Source organism: Camelus bactrianus, chromosome 12 (genome assembly GCF_048773025.1).
Source record: "Camelus bactrianus isolate YW-2024 breed Bactrian camel chromosome 12, ASM4877302v1, whole genome shotgun sequence".
In the NCBI taxonomy this organism is placed as follows: Eukaryota; Metazoa; Chordata; class Mammalia; order Artiodactyla; family Camelidae; genus Camelus; species Camelus bactrianus.
Window position 1 is genome coordinate 32,985,740 of NC_133550.1, and position 13,758 is coordinate 32,999,497.

The following is a 13,758-nucleotide window of genomic DNA, read 5'->3' on the forward strand; positions in this document are numbered from 1 at the left end:
TAAGAGCCTACGGTTACTTATATTTCCTTCTAGAGTTTATGATTTTATTCTTCTGGACTTTTTTATTCTTCAGTATCATCTCTGGAACTTATTCAGATGTATGAGGTGCAGAAAGATCCAACTTAATATGTTCACCCAAAGAGTTAGCCGATGGCCCCAGTAATGCTTCTTGCATCCACTGTCTGAAAGCAGTGTTTCATATACTACATTCTCACGTGTACAGCAGAACAGAGCAGCATTTATGCCACTCTGCTATGCTGCTTACCTGAGGCCTGAGATGTGCACAAATGACCAACACAGAGACTGTTTCAGAAATCAAGGCTCCCAGGCTGTCTTCTACCCTCACCTACTCCGGGGGTTACAGATTTATCTCCTATCTGGCTTGAGACCCAACTCTTCTAGCTAGACAGACACACACATTCTTACCAGCAACTGGAAATAATATTGTGACGTTTTTGGGTTCTTGGGAAGCTCCTGGAAACAAAGACAGGAAAGGTTCACTTAATGCCTGGGAATTATACACAAGAACAATGCAGGGTTACCGCATGACGATGTCTCTAAGATCTAGAGTATCTACCATGATTTCAGCTGGAAATCTGGGCTAATTTCAAGCCCCATTTATAGGCTTAAAACTGATGTTCAGAATGACTACAGGGACATACTGTGAGTTCCAAAACCTTGCTGGAGTCACCATCTGATTTACCACAGAAAGGTTCAGCCATTTCCAGAAGCACCTGAGCTTTAAGAGAATTTTTAGTAGTTCAAATATTAAAAAAAAAAAATCAATTATCAGTTACAAGTTTATGGTAGATTTAGTTTCTCTAGTAACAAGAGTATTTGATCAGCCAGTATGCTCTAAGTTCTTCTTTAAACCAAATAACAGAATGTTCACTTTCTAATAGGAGAAATCAACAAGTATCACGATGCCTCATCCTCTACGTCCAGTACAGATTCTCATGGGCAGTCATGCAAACACACACTCCAACAACAATCCACATCATGATAATGCCTCCGAGTTTCTGTGTGCTCTGTGCCTGAGACACATCATCTCATTTAAACCTTATAACAACCTGCTGGGGTTGGTACCATTATTATTTTCTTTTACAGGCTGGAAAACTGATGCACCAAGAGGTGATGTAATCTGCCCAAAGTCACATTACTAATTGGCACACCTGAATTCAAACCCCGATGTTTCTGACTCTAGAACTGTTGATTGGAATCACTGCGTTCCAGGTCAAGTGAATTCCCATGGGTAGATAACATTTCTTTTCGTTGCTGATTTATATGAAAGCAGTCTTTCGCATTTTTCTAGAGTTCTGTGCATAAGAGAACTCTTGCACATTCCTTAGCTTCCTGGATTCTGCACAGGGAGGAAAGTGGAGTTTACTTTACTGAAAAATGCCTCGCGTTACCTGATGAATGTTGCCACGGCAGGTAAACCCATCCCCGACGTAGTTGGGTTTGCAAGTACACGTCCTTTCGCCTTGTCCAGTGTGACTGCAGACAGCAAATTCACTACAGCCGCCGTTTTTCTGGTAAAATTCCCAAGGAGTGGGGGGGTAGGAGTCAGACCAGTTCGTTTCCAGCTCTGCCAATGTTCACAAAGCAATTCTGTACTGAAGTTTACTTTTGGTCTCACTCTCTGCTTGGCTGGTTTGCATTATTTGCCCTTCCCCAATTCCTTACAATTGTAAGGGCCATCTGACTCACTCAGCCTTACACGGGCATACCTCATTTCACTGCGCTGTGCAGATATTGTGTTTTTTTTATAAATTGGAAGTTTGTGGCAACCCTGCATTGTCCGATGATGGTTAGCAATTTTTTTTTAGCAATAAAGTATTTTTTAAATTAAGGTATATATGTTTTTAAGACATTATGTTATTGTACACTTAATAGACCACAATATAGTGTAAACATAACTTTTATATGCACTGGGAAACCAAAAAATTCTTGTGACTTGTTTTACTGCGATACTCGCTTTATTTCAATGGTCTGGAACCAAACCTACAATATCTCCAAGGTATGCCCGTATCCTGAGATGGCAGGTCCATCCCAGAAGATCTCCAGCCCCATACAGATCAGCCCAGAGCTGCCAAATGGGGAATGTCTTGGCACCTGGGAGTTAGCTAGTAAGGCACCAATCTCGTTGGACATTTCCCAGCTTTAGGCTAAACTCTAATCCCAACATAGCAAAGGCAACAGTCATCATCTAGAAGGCAGTCAGTATAAAGCAGAACTTTGTTACCATCTGCAGAAAGTTTATAAACTGTGGGAGATGGAGCAGAGCCCTAAAATATAAACAAAGCAAAGTATAGTTCAAAGCCAACACCCACCAGAACACCGAGAAGGGCTCTGTAGCCTAAGCCAAGTTCCTGAGTGGGGAAAGGATATAAAGCTCAGGAAAAAGGAATCCAGTGGGGTTGAGCAGAGAAGGAGGTCAGCAGTCTTAAAGGCCAGTTGTACAGTCTCCCCTCCTTCCCAGCCCCAACTCCAAAAGTATTGATGGAACATGGTATTTCGGCCCAGGAGAGACTTACTGCACCAGATTCCTGCCTCAAGCTGACGCAGCTCAGTTAGCTGTGCAAAAAAGCTGAGTCCTGCACAACCATTAACCATCTCCTAGGGGCCCTGGATGTTGCAGCTAAATACCCTAGATTTTACTGTCTCGATGCCCAGCCTGCTCTAAGACCATCAGGATGAATCCCCTCTGTCCCACCGTCCAGTTCATCTCAGTCAAAGCGGGGGTTCAGGCGGCCAGGGTTCCCTCCCACTGCTCGGACTCTCCCCAGCATGTTGCTCTATACACTTTTGATCTGACCTCATATCCCACCCTTCCTGCCCTCACAGGCCCTACCTTGTGCCTTCTGAGACTCACAGGTAGCAAACTCCCAGTCTCCTCCTGTCCCCAGAAAGCCCTCTTTGCCTCTTACTTAAGAGGTGCCCATCTGCTGCAAACGCTGCTCCCCTACGCCCCTCAAGCGAAGCTCTTCCTCCCTTACCCTGCACTTCGTGGCTGGGGCTGGGATAGCATCTTTCTTACTGCACATCGTCCCTTCCAACCACTTCTATTCCCTCGTCTTCTACAAATGCCAGCTCCCTCAGAGCACGTGGAATCTATACGCTCCCATTCCTCTTCCTCTGTCTGCGCAGTGCGCCTGGATCACTGGCTTTCTCTCCATGCCTGTTGTCATCCTTGGTGGCACCAACATCTCTGTCTCTGACGTCTTCTGCACCTGCCCCTATTCCCTGCCAACCTACCCCTGCTCTATCCCTGTCATCACCTCCTTACCCATCCTTGACTTGGTTCCACATTAAAGTGGACTGCTCCTGAAAGCTCTATTTCAAGCCTCCTGCTCTCTCTGACCACCAATTTCTATCCTTTCCATTCACCTTTTATAACACTGTGGCTCCAATCTCCTTTGACCTGCAGGGACCTCCCCTCCCTCTGGGCCACCTCCTCCTTTCTCACCCACAGTCCTGCTCACCTCCTTGCCCTCTGTCTCAGCACAGCCCAGACAGCGGGCAGCACACTGCAAACCCCACCTCGCTCCTTTCTCCCCTCAGCCCACCTGGGCTAGACTCTGCCGCCCCTGGGCTCACCCTGACGGGCGGAGCATTGCTGGAGAAATTCATGATTGTGTGCTGTCTGGACCCCTTCAAAGTTCTGCACACAAACATCAACGCTTCTCTACTCTTCCAGGACATTTCATTTCTCTCTGGAGAAGATGCTTCCCACCTTCACCTCTCTCCTCAGCTCTCCACCACAGCTCCCTGCCCTGTAGCTTCTTCCTCGTTCTTCCTACACAGACATGTCACACGGGGTACATTCCCCTGAGAAACCTGGGAGACAACACGGGGGATGGTAGGGACCTCACTTGAAGAGGAAGGGCTTTACTTCTGGGGTGTCTGTGTCGTCTTTGTACTCACAGCAGGAGGCTCGGGGCGGGCAGTGACATGAACAAGGAAGGAAGGTGTGTGGACACGGCCTCTGCTGGGGACCAGTGCCTTGTGGGAGGAACCAGCACCACAAGAAGTGGTCAAGGGCCCAGCCTCTGAGTCAGACAGATGTGGGCCACACCGTGTGCTTGAGCTGTGGTCTTGGTTAGGGACCTGAACTCCTCCTGGTCTGTGGTAGGTAGAATTGTGCCCACCCAGCCCCTAAAGGTCCAAGTCATAAGCCCTGGTATCTGTGAATGTCACCTTGTTTAGAGAAAGAGTCTTTGCTGATGCAATTAAGGATCTCAAGATGAGATCATCCTGGGCTAACCTGGGGGAACTTAGGTTGGTAAATGTACTCACTAGAAGAGAAGACAGACACAGAGGTGAGGGCCACCTGAAGGCAGAGACTGGAGTTTCTCCAACATTGCAACTGGGATGTGAGGGAGAAGTGGCCCAGAAGCAGCTCTGCCAGAGGCCACCTCAACACCCCACACGCTAGACGCGGTGAAGGGAGCACTCACAGTTAAGCAGACGTCGATGAGTGTGCAGACCTTCCCGTCTCCAGTGTATTTCAATAAACAGTTACAGACGGCCTGTCCAGGAGGAGAGGAAAATGGGTCATTTCACAGATACATTCTGCTGGCTCTCCTGCTGGAATTCTACAATGGTAACTCTGTAACTCATGTTAGAAGGTCCTCTATTTGGTATTGGTAATACCTGCTCTAGACTGAGAATCGTTATCTTATTTTAGCACATTAGGCCCCCTTTACACTCGCACTGGGTTCACCTACACACCCCACCTTTGCTGCCAAGGGACTTAATTTTATTTTTTAACTTGGTCACCTTATTTGGTCCCTTGCCTTCTTGTGCCCACCTCTTTTCTCTCTTTGGTTGGTAAAGGTCCAGGTGCAAGGAAGCTAAGCCATGGTCCACTCCCACTCCGCCTGTGCTCAGCCCAGAGGCCCCAGTGCTCTGAGAAGCTAGGAGGCGGCTTTGGAGCTGAATCAGCCATGAAAACAATCAAAAAACCCACTGTTTGGCTGAGAAAGTGAGTGGGGGGGCTTCACGTTGAAGGAGGGAACACTGTCTGGAAGAAGCTGGGGACTGTCTAGTTCACCCCTGCATCACATGCACTCTACTCAGGACCACCTGGGCGTGAGGATGAGCAGGGCTGAAACCCAGCTATGCTCTAGTCACCAAGCCAGGTGCCCAGATAAGGGGCACCTGCTCCTGATGTGTCCACCCAAGGGGCAGTTTTTCTAACCCACACCAAAGCCCCCTACACAGAAGCCGTGGCTCTGCTCTGATGTCTACCTGTAAGAACCTGAGCTTGTGGGCAGGGCAGGGTCAGCCAGGGCCAAGCGGCAGGTTTCCACTTCCTCTCCCTTCATTATGGGTCCAGATATCTGCTCAACCCTTTACCAAGTCGCCCACAGGACACCCACTAGCTGTCCTTTCTGGGTTAAGGTCCTGTCTCAGAGATTGACTCCAACCCACTGCCTTCCAAATCTAGAGGCTCTGAGCACCAGAAAGCTTACAGGTTTCCCCCACTGCATATGCACTTTGCAGTAAGGACTCTCCTGAACCCCCAAATCTGTATAAGTTAGCCCAACATCAACTATTCTGGTTTTCCCCATGACTGTGTCTGTAAACACATAGAGACAATTATTTCAAAACACATTTTTTTGGGGGGGGGAGCACGCCTTAGGTACTTGCTGTCCAGAGACCTGGCACTGAGGTCTCCGAATGGCTCAACAAAGTCAACAGAACATTCACTGGGAGCTTTACATCATCACCCAGTTTCTGATGTTTGTAATTTCCTGCTTGTTCACAACATGACAGAGAGTGAGGGAGGCAAAGCCTGGGTCCCTGAGCCTCCAGCTTCCCCACCTGAGTCTTTTCACCCCTCGAGCTCTCCCTCCCTTGTGCTGAAGCCCTCACGTGTCTCCCACCTCCCCAGACATGCTCCCCAGGGAGGCGCTGCAAGGGCCACAGTTAGGGTGAGGCGGGAAGCCCCATAAAAAAACCGGCAGGGCCCCCAAGCAGAGCCACTACTCTCCTGCCCGCACCATCCGGTTCCCTGGCCCAGAGGCTCTATCTCACTTTTCCCCTCTGAAACAGCTTGCTTACCCCTAAAATTCTATTGGCTCCCTGAGCTCACTTCTGATTGGTTATTTCCTTCACTCCTGATTGGTTATTACTCTCACTTCGGATTGGTCCACTTCCCTAACTTATGATTGGTCCATTTGTAGTACTGTATTTGCATGGAGCTCACTCCTGATTAGTTATTTCTCTCACTCCTGATTGGTCTATTTCTACAAAGCTTGTTCCTGATTGGTCAACTTGTTACACTTTATTTGCATATGATGTTGCAAAGTGTAAAACTGGCAGCCTATAAAGGCCTGTGTAGACCTACAGAGTCCAGAGCTTGGAGTGTTAACTCCTTTGGGCCTGCTGGAGTAATAAACCTGAGTTCTCCAACTATCCGAGTGCTGCTTGGTCTTCTCACCTGGATCCAGGTTGCTGTCACAACTGAGCTGTAACACGTTTTTCCACAACAAGGGAATATATGACAGCAGCTTAAAAAACATTATCTGCTGCTGTGCTGCACACATTTCAGAGCCTCAAGCCAAAGAAAAATTGTAAGATTCTGGGCATCAGAAAGCTGAAAGGAACGAGATATTGCTGGAGGCCTCGGGGCTTCTAGAACCATGTGGTATTTGCAGATGCCCACTTCTCCTCACTCTAGGGAAGTCCCTTCTCCTAAGAACCTTTTGTCCCGCACCCCCATCTACCCCCTGCCTCCCCTTCCTGCCATTTCTCTTCATTCCCAAAGAATAGCCTCTAGGGGAATTCTTCCATAATTTCCTCTAATGTATTGATTTCATGCTGGTGTTCCCTAGAGGTCTGTTCTCAGCTCCTCTCCCTCAGGCCTGGGTCTAAACACCCAGGAATTTGCTCTTAGGAAAGCTGAGGTCCCCGGGGAGGCAGAGCTCACCTGGTTGGGTCCCGTCTGCGTGCACTCTGCGTACTTGTGACAACCACCATTGTTCTCCAAACATGGGTTGATCTCTTTAAAACAAAAAGCCAACACGTGGCATGAGAACCAAACCTCATTTTCAAATAAAGACATCTTGAGGGACCAGCCAGGATGGCTAACTGACCGAGGGGAGCAGATGTCAGGTGTGATTCAGTTTTCTGACAACTCTGAAGCAGAAATAACCTGACAGGTGGGTACCAGATATGGTTTCTCAAAATCGACTCATCTGGGACAAGACTGTGTCAGCAGAAGCATGTCTGCGGGCTTGACTCTGTCCCTCTACTGAATGAAAATACGTTTTTGCAGTTAAGGACTTGAATAGAATTTTGGAGTCCAATCCAACATGCTATGAATGAAGATATGTAGGAATTAAAAAAAAAGCATTTGTAACATCACAATGTAATTGGTTCAGAGAAGATTCATCAGTAGATACTAAATTTAAGAGGATATTTTGATGAGGAGCAGGATGTTGGCTTGCTATTAAAGTGCCTCCTGGCTGACTCTTTATTAGTAGCTAAAAGGAAAAAAGTAACTGTACAGTGGAGAAATCAGACAGCACCTTGACCAATGGTCAAACTTCACACTACACACGGAGGCACCTGGAAATCCCGAGCCTCCAGTGTGACAGCCTGGGAAGGGTGCAGTATCATTCATGTGACTTGGAATGCAAAATCTGGGTGTAATCATGAAAAAAAAAACATCAGACAAACTCAGAATGAAGGACATGCTATCAAAAAAAATTGGGGCGAAGAATATGAAAATGAAAATATGTATGTATATTCATGATTGAGACACTGTGCTGTGCACCAGAAACTGACACATCGCAACTGACTGTGCTTCAATAAAAACAAATTGGGGTGTGGACTATACTATTCTAAGACATCAGCATCATAAAGGACAAAATAAGGCTGAGGAACCACCCCAGATTTAGGGAAACTAAAGAGGCATGGCATCTAAATGCAACAGCCAGCCCCAAACTGGATCCTGCACTGGAGGAAAAACTGTCAAAAAAGGACATTATTGGGTCAACTGACAAAATTAGAATGCAAATGGTAATTAGATAAAACTATTATACCAATAATAAATTTCCTGAAGTTGATAACTGTGCTGTGGTTATGTAAGAATCTATCCTTATTCTCAAATACACTCAAGTACTTAAGGATAAAGGGAATGTGAGATACACACACACACACACACATACACACACATATATATGTATGGCTTACTCCCAAATAGTTAGGAAAAATGTGTGTATATATACATATTAAAGACAGAAAATGATAAAAGCAAATGAGGCAAAAAGTTAACAGTAAGGGAATCTGGGTGAAGAGCAAGTGGTCTTTTTTTGTACTATTCTTGCACATCTGTGTAAATTTTTTTTCACAACCAGAAAGTTATAATTCAGATAACTTACTATGGCATATCTTTACATTAGAACAGTATATAGCCATTAAAATCATGATCTGGAAGTACACGTTTTTAGGTAGAGTTGTTCTTTTATGTTGCTAAGCACAGTAAACACTACGCAGCATGAGATACAATTTTTTGTTTAAAAAAAATACGTGTGTATATATAGCAAAATGAGATAAAACAATAGGTGAGTGGTATTTCCAGAACCCCCCTCCCCAGTATATATGTATTCTGTAATTTTTCTAGTGAAAATGTGCTACTTGTATAAAAGAAGAACTAAATAAATATTTAGAAGTTCAGTCACCACCGTAATTAATTGGAAAAAGTTTCCCCTTTCTTTCCTTTCAAAGTGATTTTTGGATATCACACACCATCACACATCACATTTCCACACCTTCCAACCTTCGCACCCAGACAATGATCCCAGCAGTGACATGTCCTAATAATAAGCGCCCAAGTATTAGGATCATTTAACAGGGCTCCTACTCTTAAATCACGGCTCTTGACGGGTGAGGGATGGTCCTTACCTCGGCACACGATGCCATCGCCGGCATAGCCTGCCTTGCACACACACACCCGTCTTCCTGGGGTGGTTCTTTTACAGACAGCCTTGGCAGAGCAGCCTCCATTGCTGATCTCACAGGCATTGATCGCTACAGAAGAGAGAGATGATTCAGAGCACAGGATGGGGGAAGAGGGGGAAAAATTGATGCATTTTTACTTGAATCATTGAGAAATGGAAGATATTTCAAAATGGCAGGGATTGGATTAAATATGGACAATTCAAAAGAATGCAAAGCACCAGATGTCTCCATTGGTGAATTATACCAAATACTTAACGAAGAATAAATACCAAAATTTCACTAACTCTTCTAACAAGTGGAAGAGAAGGGAAGATTTCCCAGTTTATTCTGAGACCAATATTATCCTGATACCAAAACCAGACAAAGCCATTACAAGCAAACTACAGACTAATATCCTTTATGGATATGGATGCAAAATGCTCAAGAAAATACTTGCAAATCAAACTAAGCAATATATAAATAGGATTATACACCATAACCAAGTGGGATTTATCAGGAACACAAGGTGATTTAATATCCCCAAATCATTACTGTAATATAGTAAATCAACAGAATTAGAGACAAAAACATAATCATCTCTATAGAGGGAGCAAAAGCATTTGACAAAGTTCAAGACCATTAATCATAAGAACACTCAACAGACTAGGAGTAGAAGGGAACTTCCTTCACCTGATAAAGGACATTTGTGAAAAATCCACAGCTAAAATCATACTTAATGGTGAAAGACCAAATGCTTTCTCCCAGGATCAAGAATAAGACAAGGATGCCTGCTCTTGCCACTTCCGTTCTACACTGCACTAAAGGTTCTGGCCAGGGCAATTAGGCAAGAAAGAGATAAAAGGCATCCAGGTTGAAAAAGAAGTAAAACAATTTCTATTTGCAGACGATATGATCTTGCCATGGAAAATCCTGAGGAATCCACTAAAAACAATTAGAACTAATACACAAGTTCAACAAGGTTGCAAGATTTAGGATCAACAGACAAAAATCAATTGTATTTCTATACAGCAGCAACAAGCAAACTGAAAATGAAATTAAGAAAACAATTCCCAGTGCAATAGCATCAAAAAGAATAAAATGCTGTGGAATACATTTAACAAAGTATAAAACTTACAATCTGGAAACTACAAACGTTGAAAGAAATAAAAGCTGACCCAAACAATGGAAAGACCAGCAGCTGCCCTGCTACATCCAGTTTCGTATCAACTGTTGGCAGCAGCTGCCCATGCAGCCTGCAGGAGCACAGATCTCTCAACAGCTCACGCTACACTTCTCCCAGCAAATTCCTTCTTCACTTGCCTGTGCAGACTGTCCCGTTCCCTTGGAACCCTGCTGCGCATTTACATGAGGTTGTGCCATCCGGATTGAGAAGGCAGCTGCAATGATAAAGGGCAGGTGGTGTTTGTACAAAAATGCACCCCACCCCACCATGGGGCTCACAATACCCCTTCATCCCCAGCATCCCAGCTCCTGCCCCTGGGACGCACTCACAGGTCTCACTGAAGGCTTAGGAGGAGAATCTATACCTAGCACAGCCCCGCCAAGGGCAGCTAAAGCTGCAGTCATCGATCAGGCAAAATGCAGAGCGTGTGTTTGTAGGTGGGCACCTGCCCAAGTGTAAGGACAGTAGTTACCCATCTTTAGAGAGCTTCCTATGTGCTCTGAGCTGTGCTTCACACATTCCTTCATGTAACCCACACAATACCCCATAGCCCTAACAAGTAGGTATTATCATTATTCCCATTTTACAGATGAAGCAGCCAAGGCTTAGAGGCATTAAATACTTGACTCAAGGTCATGCAGTCTATGGACATAACAGAGGCTGATCTGAATTCAGGTCTAACTCCAGCTGCTGGGCTCATAATTAATTAGTCCACTAAGCCTCTCTGGGAGTCAGGAGTACGCAGTTGAAGTATAAAGAAATAAGGCTAGGCTGTGAATCACGAGTAAGGTTTGATAAAATTAAGGCCCACTGGGCTCCCTGTGCTTCTGTGAGAGAGTCCTTCTGGCTTGAGCTTGAGTAACAATTGGTACTTGGCCAACATGCCAGGCAATTCAGGTGGCAACTTGCTCAAAAGCCTGGATCTAGCAAGCTGACAGTGGCCTTATTATTCATTTCGTACTTAAATATACCATAAATCCTCAGAAATGGTCTCAGGAAACAACTCCCTTAAGGACAGGGCCTGAGTGGACACTCAGGAAAAAATCCCCTTTGCATCACCCCCAAAGGGGGCCCAGAAGGTACCTACTTGGCGCTGGTGTGGCAGGTCCCCTTGCAGTCATCTTTTGTGATCTCTGAGAAAGAGAACCAGGTAGTGTGTCAGCCCTCCTTTACTAAACCCCACTAGAGAGCTTTCTTTTAGTACTTGGTGCTAGAAAAAGATTTACTTCCTCAGAAGGTCATGCATCATGTGAACTATGTAAAACTATGTATGTGACCACGTCAACCTTTTTTAACCTGGGCTTCCAGGAAGCTCAGAACCAAATGTGTAGGTCAAATGTCCGATGGAGTGTCCTCTGTGTACCAGGACCCATGCTAGGTGGTGAGGATGCACCACCCATTCTCGGGCTTGATTTTCTATTTTATTTATACTTTCTATGTTCTTTTTCCTTTCTAGTCTGTCATCATTTTGTTATGAAGTGATACAAATAAGCAAACACCTAATTATAATATGAAAAAAATTTTTTTACATGTGCAGAAATAGCTCAGAGCCTGGCATACAGCAAGTATTCACTACCTATCTGCTGAATTAATTCCTAAGTTTCCTGGAGCAGCATTAGGTTCTTGCTCTTGGATGCCCAGCTAATGGATACTTCCTGGCAGGGAAGGATCCAGAAAGAAATAGTTAAGAGATGAGGAAAAAGCACCCTTTGGACAGGTTGCTCAGGCTAAGAGCTTTTGAAAAAGAAATATTAGGTCTGGCCAAGTTGCAGAGCAAGTCCAAAAACAGAGACCTGGCTGCAAAAGTGGTCTGTTTTGTGTCAGAGGGAACATTTACAGGCTCCAATGGGCTAGAGTAGGTGCAAAGCAATTCTCTGCTTTTATGTGTGCTAGTCCTTGAAACTGGAAACCTCTCTCCATTCTCTGTCTCTGAAATTCCAGTCATTTTTTAGATTCTCCTCTCTGAAACCTGCTCTAAACCTGTGAGCCAACTTCAGTTAATTGATAGTAACTATGTAATACACTCTTTTGAGAAGGATGGAGTTGGTGGCCCTAGGCTGGCCTCAGACGGAGGAGTGCAATGATTAATTAGTGATGTCTGACATGGCTTGGGACTGAGTTTGTAAGTGGACAAGTTTGTCTAGTCTGGTCTAGAAGCACTTTGCTTTGCACTCCTATACCACAATTTCTGGAACACAACTGAACATTTACTTCCATTACTAGAGCAGAAGCTCCTAGTACAGGGTGTGCACTGGAGACCAGGCTAGAAAACTGGGTGAGTGCCAGCTGGTGAATTGCTTTGTACTGCACCCTGCTAAGGTATTTCTCCTGGAGGCAATGAAGACTCATAGCAGGTTGTCAAGTCCTGGGGAGAGGGTGGAAAACAATACTGCTATAGTCCAAATGGTTGTGTTCCACCCCTTCACCCCCCAATCCATCTGTTGAAACTGCATGTGCTGGTATTAGGAGCTGGGGACTTAGATAGGTGATTAGATCACGAGGGTGGAGTCCTCACAAATGGGATTAGTGCCCTTAGAAAAGGGACCCTGGAGAGTGCCCTTATCACTCCTGCCAGAACATGAGAACATGACTGTCTGCAACCCAGAAGAGACCTCACCAGAATCCAGCCACACTGGCACCCTGATCTCAGACTTCTAGCCTCAGAACTGTAAGAAATGACTTCCCATTGTTTATAAGCCACCCTGTCTGTGGTCCTCTGTTATAGCAGCCATAACGGACTAAGATGCCTATGTTTTAGAAAGTTCTGTCTGGCAGCAACATGGAGTTTGGAATGGAGGGAAATAGGACAGGTGGAAGAGATGGATCACAAGGCTACTGGTGAGGGGAGCAGCAGGAGTGGGGGTGCGGAGGGCTGGAATAATTTACATCTGGTAGTAGGGAGAGGGAGGGGGAGGCTGAGAGGGTGAGCAGCTGGGGGCGGGCTGGGGTCTGCTTTCACAATAGAGAAAACAGGAAGGGGCGGCAGTCTGGTGGCCTGTCCTTGGCCCTGCTTTCTTCCCCTTCATGGTGCAAAGTTATACATGTCTGTCTCCTTACTGACATTTATATCTCTAGCCTCAACCTCACTCCTGAGTCTTACACCCACAAATCCAACTGCCTGCTGTACAGTGACAGCATTTGGGACCTGTCAGCATCTTCCCCAGACTCCAAACTACTGGGGCAGGGACCACACCCTGCTCAGTGCAGAGTCCTTAGTGTACCGCCAGCCTCTGATGAATGCCAGCTCAGCAAGTACCTGATGTATGAATGAATGAATGAGCTAACACCTCCTGGGCATCTCCACCCAGATGTTCTCTGGCACCTCAAACCCAACCACCCCCAAACAGCACTACCTCCCAACTTTCTCTTCCTAAATCGATCCACCATCCACACAGTTGACCCCTCCCTCCCTCTTCCTTTCTTCTGCAGCTCCAGTCGCCATGTGCTCCTGATTCTACTTCATCTGACAATGAAGTGCCTTCATTTTCCCTGCCATGGTCAGGCCACTGTGTTAGTTCAGACTGATTAACTGCCTCCTGAAAACCTGTCACAGCCTCCAGGCTGTTCCCTGTCCCTTTAAATGTGGTTGGTTCTCCCATGCACCATGCTTTTATCAGCATATA

At 45.7% G+C, this 13,758-nt stretch overlaps 1 protein-coding gene across 3 annotated transcripts in view; it reads right to left on the reverse strand.

Moving 5' to 3' along the window:
• Nucleotides 1–13,758, reverse strand: part of STAB2 (stabilin 2) — a 134,035-nt gene that overhangs the window by 31,482 nt on the left and 88,795 nt on the right. For all 3 annotated transcript variants that reach the window (XR_012510696.1, XM_074375158.1, XM_074375157.1), the window contains 7 exons: nt 11,223–11,268; nt 10,273–10,349; nt 8,917–9,042; nt 6,938–7,011; nt 4,461–4,532; nt 1,413–1,532; nt 427–474 (listed from right to left, as the gene is read on the reverse strand). Coding sequence is in view for 2 of the 3 variants with exons in the window: in XM_074375158.1 (XP_074231259.1) it covers nt 427–474; nt 1,413–1,532; nt 4,461–4,532; nt 6,938–7,011; nt 8,917–9,042; nt 10,273–10,349; nt 11,223–11,268 (563 nt within the window). In the remaining variant the exon portion in view is untranslated. The remainder of the gene's footprint in view (nt 1–426; nt 475–1,412; nt 1,533–4,460; nt 4,533–6,937; nt 7,012–8,916; nt 9,043–10,272; nt 10,350–11,222; nt 11,269–13,758) is intronic.